Source organism: Saimiri boliviensis, chromosome 13, assembly GCF_048565385.1.
Source record: "Saimiri boliviensis isolate mSaiBol1 chromosome 13, mSaiBol1.pri, whole genome shotgun sequence".
In the NCBI taxonomy this organism is placed as follows: domain Eukaryota; kingdom Metazoa; phylum Chordata; class Mammalia; order Primates; family Cebidae; genus Saimiri; species Saimiri boliviensis.
Genome location: NC_133461.1, coordinates 5,861,274 through 5,882,410, shown reverse-complemented (window position 1 = coordinate 5,882,410; position 21,137 = coordinate 5,861,274). Strand labels below are relative to the sequence as shown.

The 21,137-nt window shown below is 39.0% G+C and overlaps 1 protein-coding gene across 4 annotated transcripts in view; it reads right to left on the bottom strand.

The window, feature by feature from the left end:
* Positions 1 to 21,137, bottom strand: part of FBXO15 (F-box protein 15) — an 82,216-nt gene that overhangs the window by 59,105 nt on the left and 1,974 nt on the right. For 3 of the 4 annotated variants that reach the window (XM_074383244.1, XM_074383241.1, XM_074383242.1), the window contains exons 2-6: positions 15,412 to 15,518; positions 10,399 to 10,503; positions 5,356 to 5,598; positions 4,285 to 4,494; positions 870 to 996 (exon numbers count right to left, since the gene is read on the bottom strand). In XM_074383244.1, coding sequence (XP_074239345.1) covers positions 870 to 996; positions 4,285 to 4,494; positions 5,356 to 5,598; positions 10,399 to 10,503; positions 15,412 to 15,518 — 792 coding nt within the window. Of the gene's footprint in view, positions 1 to 869; positions 997 to 4,284; positions 4,495 to 5,355; positions 5,599 to 10,398; positions 10,504 to 15,411; positions 15,523 to 21,137 lie in introns of all 4 variants that reach the window. The other variant, XM_074383243.1, reaches the window with a different exon arrangement.

Below are 21,137 nucleotides of genomic sequence, written 5' to 3'. Positions count from 1 at the left end.
GAAAATGTGGCACATATACTCCATGGAATACTACACAGCCATAAAAAAGATGAATTCATGTTCTTTGAAGGGATATGGATGAATCTGAAAACCATCAGAATCTGAAAACCATCATTCTCAGCAAACTGACACAAGAACAGAAGACCAAATACCACATGTTCGTGCTCACAGGCAGATGTTGAACAATGAGAACACATAAGTACAGTGAAGGGAGCATCACACACTGGGGTCTGTTGCAGGGGGTGCTAAGGGAGGGACAGCAGGGAGTGAGGAGGCTTGGGAAGGGGGAAGGATAACATGGGGAGAAATACCAGATATAGGTGACAGGGGATGTAGGTAACAAACCACCTTGCCATGTATGTACCTATACAGTAACAAACCACCTTGCCATGTATGTACCTATACAACAACCCTGCAAGATCTGCACATGTACCCCAGAACCTATAGTACAATAAAAAAAGAAAAAGAAAAAAACACAAAAATGTAGAGACAAAATATAAGGTCTGGGTATCTTGCAAAGAAAAAAAAAAAGAAAGGGAGACGTCAGAGAAAGAGCGTTAAAGGAAGAGAAGAAGGAATGTGGACTGATTGGAAGGGGAAACATCACATGACATTAAAGGAATAACATGAAGAAAAACATGAAGGCAGGAAGAAGTGGTTTGTTGTTTATGATAGCAGAACAACAGAGCAGCCTCACTGGAACAGAAAGGGCCATGTTAGCTTGAAAAAATGAAGTTGGTGAGATGGTAAATGGACTGCAGTTACTGAAAAGCCTTAAAGGATTTTACATTTCGTGTCATACATAATGACAAGTAAATGTGGTATTGTGATGGGGAAATGACACAGTACATAAGGGACTCAAGTCTTACCTTCCAGAGTCCAACCAGGAGGCCCGGGTGCAGGCAGAAGATCCGAATAAGTCTGTCACAGCCAAGCATGGTAGATTCAGTCAAATGACTCAGATTGTACTTTGCAATTAAAGAATGCCATCGGAGTCTTTGAGTATTATGCCAAGGGAAGGAGAAAGAGAAGTGAGCTTTCCTGTCTACAGTGCTGTCAGTTCTCTTTAGTGTATCACAAATGTGTTTGAAGAGCATGTTAATGATGTGCTCAAACTAAGTGGCATGTTGGTAGGGTGGGGACACAAACGAATAAATGGCAAAATTGATACATTCAGATTTCCGACCCAGCTAGGTTTTTCTTCCCTTCCATCTTGCTCTTGCTGTCAACTCAACCTTCCTTCAGAAGGAAGTTGAAGGATCACAAAAGTGATGAAGTGGCAGAACTGTCTCCTGTTCTATTCCTTCCAAACCCAGCACAATACTACAATCTAAAGTAGACTCTCAATGTGTATTCCTAGTCAACTGAGTGAAATGACACAAAAGCAAAGATACATTATTTCAAGTGACATAAGAACAGGTAGTCTCAGGAGGTGGTCGCAAAGCAGCTGGGCCTTTAAAAGTTATTATCAAGGATAACTCAGAGACAGTGAAAGCTGACATATTAGAAATAAACTAAATCACCAGTGTTTTCACAAAGGATACACTAACACAGCATTAAACTGAAACCCCTAAGGAGCTGGGGCCACATTTCATTCAAAAGTTGGTGCCCAGCACCTCGGGCACAAGCCAGCAGGCAATAGGTACATTAAATAAGCGAATTAAAAAGGAGACCAGCTGCAGTCCTGTTTCAAAGTGGAAGCGACTGTGAGGCATCAAAACCAAATCAGCAGCTACCACATAACCCTAGTCCCATGTTCAACTTTTCAAAAGAACTTCTTGTGCAGAGAACCACAACTGGATGAGGAGAGACGGTCAGTGGGCATGTGTGATGTATATATTAAAAATAAACCCAGGATATGCAGAATACACTGGAGGAGGATAAATGCAGGGTCTGGAACCTCACTATGGAGTCAGGGAAACCTGAGGTAAAACCTTAGCTTCAATATACAGTTACTTCGTTACTATCACAGCTGGTTCTTTGTGTGTGAGATCACTAGCCTGCTCAGCAGGGACAAGAGCACAGGACACAGGGCAGGTGCTCAATAGCAGTCCCTGCTGGTATCATCACTAATGTGAATACAGGAGGCTGGGTAGGCATGTGAGAAACCCTCTTCTCTCAAAATCTGGCTGTAGAGGTGTTTATTAAATAGACTCAGAACGTGCTGAGTCCTCATGTGCTTGGCCTTACAGCCACAGACACAGAAAGTAAGGCTGACATTTCCTCAACAGTTCTCACAAATTTAGAGTGGGACAGCACCAGCTGCAGAATAGAAAATGCTGGCAAGGATGAAAACTTAGAGTCTGACTAGAAAGGTATAAATTACAGGGAAATCCAAATTACATCAATAAAGCTTTCACTGTTGTTGAGAAAATTGTCTTAGAGGAAACAAAAAAGACCCAAATAAAAATCACGAAGTCTCTTCTTGGCTGTCACACAGATGCATACAAGGTTTTCTATTCCTGCATAATGAAAGCATTCACTTATAAACTTGCAATAAAAGTGCCGATCAAAACAAATCCCTAAAAAACACTTCCAGTTTTTTGGGTTTTTTTTTTTTTTTTTAATCACAATATATCAAAGGCTGGCTGAAGTCCATTGAAATTTCACAGAAATAAATTACATAAAATGAATTTTCCCAATGAATTCTAGCATTTGACACTATGTAGTATCTATTACTTCTGACCTTGATGACAATTTCAGGGACATACTGTCTTTAACTGGGCTTTACAATTCAACATTATCATTTTAACTGATTCTTCAGGATTATTTGAATTAATGTTAACCATTTTGTCCTAATATCTGTAAATAACATTTCATGATATGCCAAATAGCATATACTGTTTAGCAAAACTAGTACAGTTTGTGGACTTATTCTCCAAACATAATTTTGAAATGAATAAACCCTAACTACAACATCAGAAAAAGCTGGTTTCCTTTTATCTTATGAAATTTCAAAGATTTATCCAAATAAAAGTACCATTTTTTAAAAAGGTAACTGTTTCCAAAGTATCTTCAGTAACATATTCAGGAAAAATAATTCATTTTTAATCATTAACATTAAGAATATTTTTTAGATTACAATAAAACCTGGATTTGCCAGCACTAAGGAGTCTGAATATCAGTCCTACATTCAGAACATGGAAAGGGAGCTCAGTAATCACTAAAACAATATTCAAAGAGCAGGCACCATGGAGAGGAGCCAAAACAAAGTCTCCAGTTACAGAGCTGCAAAAAAAAAAAAAAAAAAAAAAAAGTGTCCATATCCAGGGAAACCATGAAAGAACCCTGTCCCTACACGGAGATGGCAGACACTAATGTCAGATATCGCAGTATCCTCCATAGTGAGGACAGACGGGAGAGAAACCAATGGGTGGAACTGCAGCATGCAAAGACGGTAAGAAAACAATACAGTAAATATTCCTAAAAAGTCAAAGAACACTGAGACAGTGAAGGAGACAGGAGGGCAGGAAACCAACATGGAAGAAGGCAGGTATTACCTTTACAGGTGCAATATATCTTATATAAAGCTATGTTAGCTTGCTTCAGAGATGAGAATGCTATGCATGCATGCCATAATCCAGCTTTTAGGAGGAAGCAATCAGTGATGAAGAAGAGAACCTGAGAGATCTGCTGAGAAAGGCAGATGCCAGCCTCCTAGTGAATATGAACTCAGTGCAAAGCCACCTGACAGCAGAATAGTAAAGGGCTCACTAAGCACTACCCATGTGCTGCACACTTAGCTGTTCTATGCATATTACAGTGATACCTTTTGATTGATCTTGTTCATTGCAGTCATATATGCTAAATACTATGCCAGTAAAACGATCATCACATTTCACAGAGGAGGGAAAGGAGACAGAAAAAGTAAGTTACTTGCACAGGATCACATATCTAGTAAGTCCAACAGAAGGCAGATAAAATAACTATTAATTATCACTTGGTTTCCTACCATTTACAAAGAAGGAAGACATCATATATTTTTTTAAGATAGTTAAAATGAAAAACCTCAAAGGTTAGCCATCAATCATTCAGAAAATTTTGTTAACTAGAATATCATTCCCTACCATTAAAGACAACCAAGATACGAGGAACTTAAATTTAGACCTAATCAGAAATGTGATGAAATGTGCTCTTTTCCTCTTCTATAGTGATGCAGAATGTATATTTCATATGTGATAAAATTAAAAATTGCTGCTGGTATTTTTTAATTACAAAAGTAATGCCAAGTAATATTTATATATAAGATGCTCTCACTCAACAGTTCTGCTGACTGGTACTTACCTATGTTTGGTGGGAGTTTTATACCAGTCCATAAAAACTGGTGTCACACCACATAAATCTAAGGTTGACAATGATGCTAGGCATGGCCAATCTTTGCCATACCATATAACAGTAACTGAGGTGTCGTTTATGGAAAGATCAACATGTTCCATGATATATTCTTTTCCACTTTTTTCTTTCAGTATAATTGCCCAACCTAAACCAAATATTCTGGAGAGGAAAAGAAAGACAGCAATGTTTGCCTCATTGAAAAAAAAAAAGCTAAAGGCAAATTCACATATCTTCTCTAAAGCATCTAGATCCTTAAAAGCCAAAGTCAAAGTTCTCAGAACATGCCCATTAAAATGTGCATATCAACAGCAGTACTCTCTTCAGACTTTTTCTTCTCACCTAACACCTCCTGAACATCCATGATCTTCCAGGTACTGGCAATATATAAATAAGATAAAAGTTCTGCCCAGAAGAGACCTTGAACACTCTTACTGTACTAGAACAGATAAGTACGTTGCTTCTGCTTTTCATTAAAACTTTAGGTTACTTATTAGTTATTCCTCTGTATCTGCAGGAAATTGGTTCTAGGACCCCCATGATACCAAAATCTGTGGATGTTCAAGTCCCTTATATAAATAGCATAGTATCTGCATATAACCTATACACCTCCTCCTGTATTCTTTAAATCATCTCAAGATTACTATAATACCTGATACAACATAAATGTTGTGCAAACTGTTGTTAATTACGTATAATGTATTGGTTTTTATTTGTATTCTTTTTATACTGTTATTGTTTCAGGTTCCTCCTCTCCCCTCCCACCCCGCCCACCCCTCGAAGACTTTTGATCTGCAGTTGGTTGAATCGGCAGATGCAGAAGGCTATGTGGAACAGGAAAATGCTACATACTTTATAGATACACAAAAATACTAGAGACAGTCCCACACAATCTAAATTGCACATATGTCCTATGTACGCAATACTTTGAGCTGATACCATCATTCTCTTTTGGTCATAAACAAACATTTTAGAGTACTGTCAAGTAACCACTGTGCCACTGTTTAAGAACACACTGCGTACCTGAGGGCCTCTTTGGTCTTAACTGGAAGGCCTGTGTAAGGGTTAACAGGTTTGAGAATGTCGGCTAGTGCAGCTTTTACAGATGCTATTTGTTTTGTGATATATTCTTTCTTCCAATAACCAGCTTCTTTATCCTGAACTGACAGAAAGCTCATAGACATAGCTATCTTCTCTACTGAATTAACTTTCCAATTTAATCTTGTAGATGAAAAAGCAGTTGAGTAGATTCCGATCCAAATAAAACTGGAGGGAAAAGAGGAAATGTGTTAAATAAGAGACATTGTCACCTACCTGTAGTTATATCTCAAATTAGAGATGTATAATATTTTCAAATAATCCAATTTCATGAATAGGTCAAGCTAAGTATTTACAGTTGTTCACCTGTTGAAGTGAATTGCAGTTTGAGATTCAGTGTTTTAAATTCGACACCACCAAAAACACATTTAAAAAAAAGGAAAAGCCCATTTCCCACAGTTGGGTCTCAAGTGAATAATTCTCATGTCATTTAGGATCATCCAAACCACTGTGCTCTTACATCAGTAATGGAATAGAAAATCTATTATTTTAAAAGTAACAGAAAGCATATGTAGTATGATTCTTGTTTTTAAATATATACATGCTTTTAAAAAGATCACAAAGGATATATGTACACACACCAAAAAATTTCAACAGTGAACAACAGAACTGTACATTTTTTTGCTTTTTAATTTCAACAAGGAATATGCTTTCAGAAGGAGCAAAAAAGTGCAGGTTATTAATGGTAACAAACAATAGTCAATATAAGTTTTTTGAGCACTTACTATGCATTAAGCATTGTTTAAGCAATTTATGTATTATACATTACTCATTTATTCCTCATAAAGAGACCAGGAGGCACTGCTATTCCTGTCACCAATGCACAGATGTTGTAACTGAGGCTCAGATGAAAAGCAAGCTGGCCGAGGTCTGTGCACTCAAGTTTATATTGAAGCTGGGATCTGAACCACAGCTCACACTCTTATCACATGAGTTTCACTGCCTCTTCAATCACAAAGAAATGGATCAAAGAAACTGAATAAGCTCCCCAAATTCAGACCGCCATATAATAAGCCTCAATGTGGGAATTCAAACTCAGCTCTGACTCAGAGTCTGTTCCTTCCACTCATCTCTGCTAAGAGGCTGGGAGAAGCCCCACAAGCAGTGGCAGTGAGCTGGCCCAAGGACTCTTCCCTCTCAGCCAGTGCTCTCCACCAGGGAAGAGAAGGAAGACACAGGAAAAACTGAGGCAGGGGTTAAAATCAATTCCTTATCTGAAAGGCAAATTTTGCATTTTAAAAATTAATGATTTGTCTATTTATGTCTCCATATTACTACTTAGAGCTGCATGGAATGAAGCAGTCAATGGCCCAGAGGCTGCAGGGAGAAAGCGATTCCTCCACAGAGCGGTGGTCCTGAACTGCAGCAGGACCCCTGGGGATAAGCCTGGGTGCTCTGGGGAGGCAGAGCTATTTCCTTAACCACAGCAGAAAAGGACCATTTCTCAAACACATGATTTCAGAATGCCTCCTCCTTGACTCAGATATTACAGTGAACTTCCCACCAAACACAAGCTCACATATAGTCAGACCCTCGTTGACATGTCTTTCTAGTGTGAGTTTCTTATTTCTCACCCTGTAAAATCACTTCATCCTCAGCTTTTATATTAAAGTGTTTGTGTTTTCAATTCAGAAATTTCTGGACTTTCCTACGCAAGTGGATAGATGCAATACAATAGTTAGTTGAGTACCCCTAAGTAAAGCTAAAACTCTTTCACCAAAATCCTTTAAATAGACACTTTTAAAACTCCCTTTGCATAAAAGCTTGCTTGTGTTTTCTTCAAATTTATTTTACTCAGCACCTCACTCTACGGTAAGTGTCCTTTAGCGGGACCTTTATGGAGCCTCAAATTCCTCACATCAGCACTACCTAAACCACCATTGATACCATTTTTACATGTGCTAGCACTCACAACCTGCAAAAACAAACACTGCCACAGAGAGAGGAATCACAGCATAAATTCCACAGGTATTTAGTAACAACAACCACACCTAAATATTCGTATGACAAACTATGCTCATACACAAGATCATATATTACTAACCATAAGTAAACCTAAGTAAAAACATTTTATATTGCAGATGATGCCCTTGATTTTTTATAATACACAAATGTTAAGGTTCAGATGCTTCTCACAGTCTACAAAACCCAAACACATTTACCTCCTGATCCCCAAATGCTCCATCCTGTTAGAAGGCCTAGTCAGATTCAAGGACAAGGGCATATTTATCTAATATGACTAGCAATCAGTGGCTCAGGGAAACTTCTAACAAGTTGTTCAGAAAATGGGGCCCATGTAATGCTTAGATAAATAGTGTTTCCCAGAGTACATAGCAAATAAAACCCCCTTGCAATAAACCAGATGCCACTGCATCTGGTTATTTCCACGCAGAAGCCAGTGCTCATACAAAAGGGAACAGCCCCCATTGCTGGGATGGAGCACTGGGGAGCCCCTTGCCCTTCAAGCCTGTCTTCCAGTAAGTCATCAGTGTAACTCACTACACTGTGTGCCTGCCCTCTCCTCAGAAGCAACACTTAGAATCTACTGTCAACTTTTCAAAAACACATATCAATTACTCATTCAATTATCACACATCCTTTTATGTAGTTTGACTTCATGATCAGACTTTGGCTTTAAGAGTCAGACTATGACTCTTCAGGTGTTTTAACTAGAACTAAAAAGTACAATTCAACTTAGCACAATTTAGGTATGTCCTTCAAAAAACAAAAGAAATGTGAGTGCAATTTCATCAGAAACTCCTGTTTCCCAATGACAACTTCCAAGAAAGTGAGGAGGGCACATAAGTAATCTAGTGATGCAAAAAACATCACTAGAACCATGCTCCACATCCAATTAAGGGCCCAGTTTCTTCACCATGCAGGGAAATGGAGAGGGGAGACAGTAAAGAAACTAAGAAATATATAATTTATCAGCTTATCTGAAGTCTGAGTTCTATCCATAAATAAAGTAAGAACCCTCCAGAATGCTAGTTTTAGACATTCAGTTGATTCCTTCCTTGAAAAATGCCTTACTGTGCTTTCTTTTAGTGACCACCTTCATCTCTTTTTAGATCATTGTTTGAGTCTCTCTGTGTTGCTGCAAAGAAATACTTGAGACTGGGTAATCTGTAAAGGAAAAGTTTATTTGGCTCATAGTTCTGCAGGACGTACAAGGAGCACGACACCAGCATCTGCTTCTGGCGAAGCCTCAGGAAGCTTCCAATTATGGCAGAAGACCAAGGGAAGCCAACTGTACAGAGATCACAAGGCAGAGAGACAGAGAGAGAGAAAAGAGAGTGAGCGAGCAAGAGAAGGGAGGGAGGCCTGCCACACTCTTTTAAACAACCAGCTCTAAAGCAACTACTACATGGAAGGCACCAAGTCATTCAGGAGAGATCTGCTCTGGTGACCCAAAGGCCTCCCAGAGGCCCCAGTTCCAACACTGGGGATAAAATTTCACCATGAGGCTTGGGGAAACAAACAAATCCCAACTACGTAAATACAGCAATCACTGAGAAAAAGAAACATAAAAACTGCTCTAATTCATTCTATACTGTCAAGAACATGATTATTTCACTCATTGATGTGTGTGTGTGTGTGTGTGTGTGTGTGTGTGTGTGTGTGTGTGCATGTATTGACATAGACAGACATATATTCTTCCATATGGGTAACATCTCCTTAAATTAAAAGAAAAATCACCCTTTCCATCCAGGGAACAGTATATGTCCTCTTGAGAGCATGAGAATGGTTGAAGACAGTTTTAATAAGATCTGAGGGCTTATTCTGAGTTCCTCACTTAAGAGGCATACACCTAACGTTAAAGACGGACGAGATGAGTCATTTCAAAACTTGACTATTTGCTAGCATGACCTGGAGAATCTTTAAAATGCAGATTTCAGAGCACTAAATTATAACCTCTAGAAATACCAACTATGGATGGAAATTTTTTAAACTTTCCCAGGTGGTTCATATGTAGTCTTCTTAGGTTGGCATTTGAGAACCACTGCACCAAATGACATTCTTGCCCACTATGTTCCAGGGTTAACTAATACAACAGCCCTCCTTCTGCCATTCTCCATCTCCTTACCTAGTAAACAAACCCACCAGTTAAAATCTGCATTCCCTCTCAGCTTGCTGATTTTCCCAGCTGACATGTAGGTTCTATGTGGAAATGATACTTGTCTGATCTTTTGAAGCCAAATGAGAGAGGGGCCTAAAAAGCCAAGATGTTCTGTTATAGGCCACAAAATCCTCACTGAAAATCAGGAGGATTCCACCATCTCTCCCTCCAAGATATAATTCTGAGATGCAGGCTACAATTAAAGTGACAAACAGGAGGGGTTTGTTCCCCTTTGTTCCTAGACACCCCTGCAAGCCCAGGTGAGCACAGGTGAAACCCTCTCTTCTGGCTCCCTGCTTCCAAGGATACAGCCTCCAGGAGAGGACAGTCTTGGCTTCTCTCTGTCCATTTCACTTTCCCCACAGAGTAAGTTAACCTGATTGGCATGTTTGGGAGGAGGAGTTAAATACACCCAACTTAGCCTCTTCCTTTTCTTTCTTTAGGATCTACTTGGCCATCAGCAGAGAGCACTCATTCTACTCTGCAAACACAGGGCCAGGGTCAAAGCCAGCAAGTCCCTGCACGTGCTGCTTGAGACTCTGTGATGAGGTCTGATCCTAGGGGGAACACAAGCAAGTTCTCCTGGCAACAGACCTGAAGCTGCATTCTCCAACAGCTACAGCAATGACAAGTTTGATCTTTTTGGTCCATGCAGAGTACATCCCTTTAAGCATATAAATGCAAATATTTGAAAATTTCATAGTAAAGCATTCAATATTTCCACTTGTGTGTAAAAATACTCTTGAATTCTCTTAAATTTTTTTAAATGGTTAAAAAGTTCCTACTAGTTTTCCTAACTTCCATCAAACTGTCATCAAAACGTAACAGAGACCTGGATTTCTGCTTACTTGTCATTGGCTAGATGATAAAAGCGCCTGCTCACACATCCGGTACACAGCAGGCTCACAGCATCCAAGTAGGAAAATATCTTCAGCAAGATTTCTGAAGGCATTCTGCAACAAGAGAAAAAATAAATAAATCAACAGAATGGACCAGGGCTTAATCTACAGACCACCCAGAAAATAACTGGCTGCTCATCTGTAAGCAGGCCATAAACAGACCCCTCCTGTACAAGAGGCACACTGTACCCTCATCTTCAATTATTTTCTTCATTGAAATTTTCTGGTTATTCTAATTCTTATGACATAAACCATAAATAGAGCCAAGGGTTGGAAGAGCTAACTTCCTCAGCATTTTAATCATGTTCACACACTGTGAATCAACAGGCAGGATTTCAGTGTGCCCCATGAAACAACGTATTTATTATTATTATTTTTGTACAGAAAGAGTCTTGATCTGTTACTCAGGCTAGAATGAAGTGGCATGATCAGGGCTCGCTGTAGCCTAGAACTCCTAGGTTCAAGCCATTCTCCCGCCTCAGCCTCCCCAGCAGCTGGGACTACAGGCGCATGCCCGCTTGGCTCATTTTTTGTGGTGTTTCACCATGTTGCCCACCAAACCTGGCCTAAACTACATATGTTTCTTTATTGAGATAAAAAGACAATCAGAGAACATATTCTTAGCTGTTAATAAGAAAAACACAGAATCCCTTTCCCGAAAAAGTAAAATGGGAAATATCAGCTAATTCCCATCTCGCCCACACCAAATCCAGGCACTGCCTTCTGAACACCCTCAGGCTTTTGACTGCTTCCTCTGGGGCTTCAAGGAGATACTAAGGGGCATAAATTTTTCTGAAGTGTCTGTTTCATTTATATATCTAAATGTGACATTGAGATGTAGTCTCAATATTCCACCTATTTCTATGATCTGAGAATTTTAGAAAACACAGTAAGAATCTGAAAGTGACTAGAAAGTATCACTAGTGTCAAGAAGTCAGGAGTGGGCCTATATAAATCTTCAGCAAAAGGATAAGTAACAAGAGAGCTACCACAGATTGTATCAAGTGCTGGGGGGAGGGGGCAGTTCTAGGGATAAAGGAATTGGGGGGGAAGAAACCTTTTATCCAATTTAAAAGGGCTTGCCCGTACTCTCTACTCGTGATTGTTATGATTTTAAATTTGTTTATTTTTCAAGAGAATCCGGTTACTGGGTGTTTCATAGGAAAATAATCAGTCCAAAAATTTTGATAGTACCGAGAAGAAATAAAGTAGATCCTCAGGAAAAAGACAGTTAACACCATGCCTATTGGATATGTATCACCATGTAAATGTCCCCACCACTTAAAGCTCTAGCTATAGTTAGCCAGAGACTTTCTGAAAGTTTAAACAAAAGCTTTGTTTGAGCATTAATTAAATCAATCCCCCAAATAAAACCCCTCCCATTCAGAATCAATAAATTAGATACTTTCAATGAGAAAAAGTCTCTAATGATAGAGACACCAAAGTTGCAAGAAAACATTCTTTTGTGACCATTTGGATTACTTATTACATATAATTTTTATGTTTTCATTTAACTATTTCACAAAACTTCATATCTATTATTTTTTAAATCAGTACAATTAAAAAAAAAAAAAAAACAGAGCTGGGCTTAAAGACATTTGAGAAAAGTATCACAAAACCACCAGAATTATTTAACTGGAATAAAATCCCATTCAAGACAGGCATTCAGCAGGTTTTTACCTTCCTCCCCGCTGGACTAACCAAACGAAAAAGGGGTTCTCACTGTGTCCTTCTAGCAAAAGGAGAAAACCTCTACAGTTAAAAGACAGTGGAGACTGACTACATTCTTAATCATTGTTCACACAATGTCTTCTAACCAAGTACAATCAATGTTTATACCATGTTGGATTACTTTCTGTTGGATTCTAGTTATTTCAGGTCATGTAGGGTAAAGAGACAGGACAGGCACAGAAGGGAAAGAGGGAGGTGAGAGGCAGAACCATTAAAGAAGTTTGAAATGTTTAACAAAGAAAATGCTTTAAACAAATGAGCTTCCCTAAGAACCTTAACTTGTACATATTCATTTTCAGGATTGTGGGAATTCAAATGTAAATATGTCATTGTCCCTGCCTCATATTGTGAATCTATCCCAATATTCCTGCTTTTCTCACTTCCTTCCCCCTTTCTAATAGAGAATGCTCACTTCCTCCTATCAAAGCACCTGTGCCCTGGGTGCACAGATTCTGCACAAGAACCTCAGCCTCCAGTTCCTGCCTCCTTCTTCCACACTGTTCATATTGTGACATGGTAAAAGCCCCATAAAACTGCATACCTTAACCATACTTCAGCTTTCTATTGAAACTGCTCTCTGTAACCCAAATGGGACAGGCAAGCAGTCCAAACCCATGCCATCTTGGCCCCTGCAACTTGTAATACGTAATTAAGGACTGTAATTTCCACCCTACCCAGACAATGTGTAAACAAATGCTTATCTTGACTTCTGTGAACCACTTAAGTAACAATCAGAATGTCCAAAGTCCCCTGGCCCTCGGAATGTCCGGAGCTCCTCACCCTCATCTTCGCCCAGGAATCCACTGGAATGTCCCAAGCCCCTCACCCTCATCTCTGCCCAGGAGGTGATTTACAGAATCCACTAGCCCTCAGAACATCTGAAGCCCCTTACCCCCACCCCTGCCCCTCACCCTCACTCCCAAGGTAGTTTTTACGGGTATAAAAGGTCTTGACACCCTCCTTTCAGGGCCATGGGTTGGAGAGACACAAGTCCTCCATGGCTGCCAGCAATAAAAACCCTGCAATTTGGCATACTTTTGTCTTGGTGTTAACTTTCCATGCCCAGGCCAGTACAACAATATCAGCCTCTGAATCACCCCAAATCTCTCACCCTGAAACCATACTCTTCCTTTGTTTCTCCCCAACCCAATCTCTCTGGAGCCACCACCTGATTTCTAGGTTCTCTCACACTGCCAAGCTCTGGGAAAGAATAAAAGAAAACAAATACTTGTCTACACCTGCTGCCTCCAACTCCCTGCCCCTACTTTTTTGCTTCTTACATTTCAGTGTGGAATAGAACACATGTAAATATGAAAATAAGTGGCCAGCCCCTTCCTTTGTGTTCACCTGCAATATTCTGAGGATCCACCGCACCCTGCTGCCTCCTCCCCTGGACTCCCCAGGCCACAGGTCACTGACTGCTCTTGTGTCTCAGGCTCTCTCCTATTCTGCTTCACATAATGCCCTCGCCTCAATTTCTTGGACCTCAGGACTCTTCCCTGCCTGCTTGGTTGGTTCTCACCGCCCCAGGTCCTCCAAGCTTGCTCCTAAGTTGTCTTGCCTTCCTTTCCCCACCCTCTCCCTAAGCCACCTCACCCAGCTCCATGACTGCCTACCCCGCCAGGTCTCATCCTGAGCCAGACTGACACATCCATCATCCATCTGGCATCCTCCTTTGCACACATGCCAGACCCTCAGCTGTAACCAGTTTAAAGTCACCACCATTGCCCTCTCTTCTGCCCGGACCCCACCTTCCTTCCATTTTAGTCAACAGCACCTCAACCTGTACTACTGCTTCAGTCAACAGCTTCGGATTCCTACTTGTCTGTTTCCCCCTCACACCTACATCTAATTCATAAACAAATCATGTTAGTTATGTCTCCAAACATACCTCCCACTTGCCTATGTCTCTCCGTCTTCCCTACTTCTAGAGAAGAGAGACAGGTAAACAAGTAAACAAGATAATCTAAGAAATTACATGACATCCACACTCCTTCCCAGAGCCTGGTAGCCCCAGCTGATGTACTCCCCCACCACCACCCTGTTCCTGCAGCATCTGGATCCCCCACCTCCACACCTCTGGTATCCACTCACTGGCAAGCTCTTCTCAAAGCTCTTGAACCTCAGTGTTCAGTTCTCATCTTAAATGTCCCTCCTTAGGTAAGTCTTTCTTACCATGCCACCCCATTATTCTGGATTTGAGGATCCATTTGTTTTCTTGACAATAGATAACCCAACTTATTATGATTTGCTGTATTTTAAATCTGCCTCCTCGACTAGATCGTCAGCTTCACGAGAACATGTAAGTGGCTCACCATTTGTGTCCCAGCACCAAGTACAGTATCTGCTACAGAGTAGATCCTCAAATATTTAATGGATGGACAAACCAAATGAATATTTGCTCTGTGTCTCATATCAGATGACTGTAAGACAGCCTATTCCCAGAGCATAAGGTTTTAAGCTGAAATTAATGTCCTTAATTAAATATCCTTTTTGGCTTTTAATTTCTTTTTTAAAATACATGGAAACATATATATAAATATGTACACTGTTAGCTGAGCTAGCTATAATACATTATTAAAAGCCTAGAACTTGAAATCGAGCAACTTATGTCTGAATCACACAGTTCTGCAATATGCAGACTACGTGGGCCCAGCTTCCTACAGTGTAAAATGTCTCTCTGTGATCATCTCAAGCTTTCAGGCTCCCCACAAGGCTTAGCATACAACTGGTGTTCCATAAACATTACTACAGAACAAATCTATGGACTTCTAAGCATCAATTACACATAAAAATTTTTTAAAGCTTCCAGGGATCTTCGTGCTGAGAGTCACAATACAAAATCTTGCCATGGCAAATGGGCTCCCAGATATTGAAGGCTGGGAAATGAACAGAGTTCTTGAGCTTTCAGGAAAACACGCTTTAATCTTCTTTTTCCTTTTTCAAGGGTCTTTATCAACTCAAAAGTGAGTAATTTTGAAGAACATTTTAATAAAAGGAAAATTCAATTTACTTGTCACTTTTTGAAGTTTCGTTTCATAAAGCTCATTTCATAAGGATAGTGGTGACAGGCCCATGACTCATCAAACACTCCATGCTGTACTGTCTTCCTACACAATCCTATTCTTAGCAAGCTCAAAATAGCAACTTGGTATATACAGCATCATAACTTTCTCTAATAACCCCATGCCTAGAGGCCCCCAAAAGTGACAGTCTGCTTCCGCTACTTACCTATCCAGGAGCCCAGAATAGCAAGAGAAAGAGCTCTCCCAGTGCTGCCCATCTCTGCCATGGCACCTCAGGGCAGCAGAGCCTGCAGAAAACTTGACCCCTGGCCCCTTTCTGAAAGTAAATATGGGAAATTCAAATTACATAATTATCAAATGACATGAATTATCTATTCCCTTCTACAAAATTCCAAAGGATTCATAAGCTTCAAAGATTATTCATTGAAAAACTTCAGGAAAGATGATAAGGAAGGAAGATAGGGAAGGAGAAGGAAGAAACAATAAAAACTTTGGTGTCCTGGTAAGGAAACCTGAAGACCATACTTACTCTGATGTGCTTTCACCCTAAGGTTTAGAAATATACACTCTCATTAAAGGTTTCAACATGTCAAAGAGGTGATATCAAATACATTTAATGGAAACAAAAATGATAAATTTAATGTATTGATTGGCCAATTTGGATATAACAGAAAACATTAAAGATTATTTTTAAAAACTTAAAATTAGTGAACTAGAACTGTCAACATAATCTACAACTTTTCTGATCTTTAAGGGTTCAAACTCTAGCTTTTGCAGTCATAGGCAAACACCAAATACTCATCCACAAACTTTTTTACATTTTAACTTCTCCCATTCAAGGCAATATATTTTCATTGGCCATCTTTTTATTTTAGTGTTACAGAAAATAGTAGTGCATCTTAGAATCAATGGTTTTTTAGATTCAATGAAATAGCATATAACACTTTAATGCAGTGAGTCTTTTTCAGAGGTTTCTACAATAAACTTTATTAAAATCAGTCCTCAAAACCAGGAGTACTCAACAGCCCCTTAAGGCAACCAAAACACCAGGAATTACACAGCTCACAGCCTCCATGCCCAGGCAGCAGCCCACTCAGAAAGCCATGAGTGGTCACACTGTTTCTCTGGGAAAGGTTTGGAAGCTTCTACTTTAAGCAAAGTACAACACACAGGTATTGGTTACTGACCCACCTCCTACCTGGTATGCTATTTAAGAAGTGGCTAAAACATAGAGACTACATTATCTATACACTAAGTTCACCAACACCATTGCATCGAATGTGTATTTTGTGCACTGATAGTTTAACCACCCTCAGTTTTTCATACCAAGCCAATTCCCCAGATATATTTGAAAGAACACTCATATAGGAAGGCAACAATTGGGAGCAAAAAAGAGGTGTCCTAAGAACTTGGAAGGAAGGGTAATTAACCAACCCCCTGAAAGCTGGAGTATGAACTCCACACACAACCAGTCTTAACAGAGCACGGCCCTCAACTCTGAGTACAACCTATTAGATGCCACAAGCAGTGAAAAGGAGCCCTTGCCCTAGGTCTCAGCTGGCCAGGTGACAGTGTAGCCTGGAGCCTACCTCAAGATGTCATCAAGATATGCATATGTCAGTATGCACTCAAATCACCCACTGGCACCTGCCTGCCCTGTTCAACAGGCACAGTTCCCCACATGCTTCTGAGAAGCCACAGAGTGAAGTCTTGGTAGATGTTTCTTTTTAGAAAAAAGCACAGTAGCTGGAACAGGGTAGGACCTCCATAAATATTAGTGATCATCTGCCTCACTGGCATCTCAACAAAGAATTTGCATAAGGTAAACTTTCCAGATCCTGGAGCGTAAAAAGGAAAAAATAAGGAAATAAATGCTGACAAAGAAAAGCACTAAGGAAAAAAATGCTGCCTCCACATGCCTTTCTATCCCAGCTTCATTGAAAGGTGCTCAATGTACTTTCGGTCTTACATGACTTTCTAGCCAATGGTTTTCAATCTGTGCTCTGCAGGGCAGGAAGACATGGAGAAAGGACAGGTAGAAATGCTAATTTAGAAATTTTAGCCTCTCCTCCTTTAATCAGGTAATTCTGCCTGTGTTATATATTTTGTATTTCTGTTGGAAATTTTGTTTAAACAGATTTCCACAGGAGAAAAGCTTAAACTCCATTGATGTGGTTCTAATATAGTAATTGGAAGTAAAATATAATTTCCTAATTGCATTCATTTCTAGGACTGCCTTCACAAACTGGGTGACTCAGAACAGAAATTTATTGTTTCAAGTCTTAGAAGCCAGATGTCCAAACTCAAGTTGTCAACAGGGCTATGCTCCCTCTGAAGGCTCTGGGGAGGATCATTCCTCCTTCTGGTGGCTGCCAGAAATCTTTGATGTCCCTTAGTTTTCTGTATCAGCATAACTAATCTCTGCCTCCATCTTCACAGAGAAACCTTCCCTCTGGGCATATCGGTCTCTGTGCCTCTTCTTATGAGGATATCATTCATATTACATTTAGGACCCACCCTCATCCAGTATAAGCTCATCTTAACTAATTATACCTGCAGAGACCCTATATCCAAATAAAGTTACATCCTGAGGTTCCAGATGGACATAAATAACTTTAGAAGGTAGTATAAACTTTGCTTACTATCATTAGTCAACACAGTAAACAAAATTTGTAATACATTCTAAAATTATTTAAAAGTGTGACTTATTTTTAAATGGTTATTATTTTAAAGTCTATATTGACTTATGGTACATATTCAAAGATAAAATTTCTATAATTGACAAAGTTTCTAACACTTAAGCTTCAAGTAAAGGGAATTTCTATCATTCCTCAGTCAAATAATAATTCCTATCAGGAGCTCCAAATCTATAACCCTTAAGCCCATGAGAGTATGAAGAGTTGGTTGTGCCTAGAAGTCTGAGTCTATACATACCCTAAGCATTACATGAATAATTATATATATAATATATATATTTTTTAAACATAACAATCAAATATAAAGGTATTTAGAATATTAAATATCTTACTGAATCAGTAACAGCTTTTAGTCATTATATATTTCCTCAATAAGATGCCAGAAAGATAAAAACTGTTACCCTATGCCTTTCCAAGAGAACCAAAGAAAAGTAAATTAATCTGATGGATCAATTTTAATGTAGCAATTGGCAGAGACCAAATAAATGATAATGATTCATGCTGGCTATGTTACAAAGAAACAGGCATCCTCATTTACTGCCAGTAGGACAAGATATAGCGGTACAACAAGCATTATGGAAAGCCAAATCTGATATTGGAAACCAGGATCCTTAAAAAGCACATATGCTCTTTTAAGCCAGGAATTCCACTTCTAGAAATGTGCAGATACTTCACTCAAGAATGTCCATCTCAGAGTTGTCTGCACTAGGGAAAAAAAAACACTAAAAACAGTATAGGGATTGGTTAAATTGCATGGTCTCCACAGAGTTAACAATCCTTAGTCAATTAAAATCTACATTTTCATCCCAAGTGAAGTGTTTGAATTAGAAATAGATCCCTGATGTCCTCCAGATGTCTATATGGCTTGCTCACTCACTTTCTTCAGCCATTTACAATGTCACCATCTCACTGAGACTTTCCTTGGCTATTCTATTTAAACTGCAAACCAGTCCCCAACCTACCCCCTGCCACGCACACACACACTTTGTGCCCTTTCTCTGTTTCTCTCCTTAGCACACATCACCATCCAACACTATACATTTTTCCTGTCTTGCTTACTACAGCTGGAACGACATGGGCAAGTATACTGCATGGGTTTGTTCACTGCTGATTATTCAGCACCCACAATATGCCTGGCATATGAGCAACATTCAATAAATATCTGCTGAATCACTAACAGTATAACTGAGAAGGCAGGTTGTATCAGTATACACTATTGGTTTGGTGCAAAAGTAATTGCGGTTTTTGCCTACTACGTAAACTTATTTTTGTATTTCTCTAAGAGGGAAAGTAAATACATGCATATAAAGAAAAGAGGTCTAGAAAAAGAAACCAAGCTTTAACAGTTAATAAATCTGACTCATAGGATTACAAAATTTGTCGGTGATGGTTTTTTTAAATGGGGAGGATTTAAGGGGCAAAACTCCATGTATTTTCTAATTTTTCTTAGCATACTGAATCTGTAATAAGTTTGGGGGGAGTTGTTTTAATTTCAAAACTAAGAGTCACAAGTACAAGAAGGCCAGGGAATCACAGTTTGAAAGCACAACCCTTGAGACTGGAGCAGTGATTCTCAAAGGCATTCCTAGTAACAGCACCCCTGCAAAGAAACTGAAACCAGGTTCCCCGAAATCTGGAAGTACGGTCTGCAGCAAACTCAAAACTTCTTAGAAGTCTCTCAAATGATCTTAAAAATTAAAGCAAATATTGCATTCTACTAAATAATTTGTCTTTGTCTTATCATAAAAATGTATTATATTACTTACCAGTTACATTATTTAACCTTTTCCCCAAAGCTTTTGTGTTGATTTTGCAGACAAGGAAGATGCTCTGTGTATGCCCTACCCACTACAACTACAAGTTTGAGAAGCACAGCGCTTAGACGTTTCAAGAATACATACTGGCTCAATCTGCCAACAAGTTCTTACTGAAAAACTTAACTTGTATGTCCCAAATTTATGAAAGATTACTGTGAAAATGTCAATAAAATAAAGTCACCTGTTTTGTAAATGTATATGTAAAATATATGTAAATAAAATAATCTTAGTAAGTTCTTCAAAGTGGTACTGTAACTCTCCCCACTCAAAGATAGTTTTAAATAATGATTAAGCAAGTAAGTCCTGTTTGGTACTAGTTAATATTTTTAAGTACCAAATGCTTTTCCCTAATCTGAATCCCTAATTCAGTAACAAATGGATATGCCTCTATCTTTGACTAAAATATTTAACAGGGCTTAGTTAGTTCAATGCTACAAATACTTCTTAATCATATACTCTGTACAAGGTAATGTGTAAGTGCTTTAACGGAATATGAAGGCTATTCTATTACAAACATGTTTTCACACTTTTAAAACATCAAAGCTTATTTCTTGCTGTTTTGCTTTTTCATAATTGAAATGGATCTCATAGAGTCCTTCATTTCAATTTAGAAGACTAAGGCTCTAACAAGGTAAGCAAAGGGACTTAAGGTCCCAAGCTAGAAGCAAAGACAGTCTCTGAGACCCCTATCTCCTTAAGGTCCTAAGTCAGAGCTCTCTTTACCATACCTTGTATAAAATCCTACATCTCATCAATGTACCGGTTAACACTATGGAAAACACATCTCTAGTTCTCCATAAATAAACCAACTGCACATTTTTAAGGGCCATATAATTAACAAATCAGCAAGTTCCATTTATGTTTTTATGCAGATCTATATGTCTACAAGGTTAAGTATAGACATACACTGATACATTTATAAGATAAATTTAGTTCGAAAACACGTCAAGTGACAGGCTTTTGTCTGACAGTTTTGAGTAAGTCCAATATTTTAAAACGCTAGTGACTGTGCTTCATTTTAAATAGCCGGCAAATCAAATAAATTACACCAGGTATGAATAAACCCAACTTAATATGCTTTCCGCTACACTTCTTACAATTTGTGATATATACATATTCACATTTTGTGTTAAAAAGGGAACGCTGATTCCTTAACAACGTCTAATTTTCCACAGCGAGACATTAAAATAACCACCTGCCTTGACCATAGTAAATCATTCTATTTTTGGCAGCAGACTTTACCAAAAATAATCCATACATTTCCAAATCAGCTTGAAATGCAGATTCTCATGCCAGGCATAATGACAGGCCCTCTAATTATATCAATCCACCAGGAAGTTCACTCAATTTACAAAGGATAAAAGATTCATCATATAAAAATCTTTCTGCTTCCCCCTAACAGAGCACTATGTAAAGAC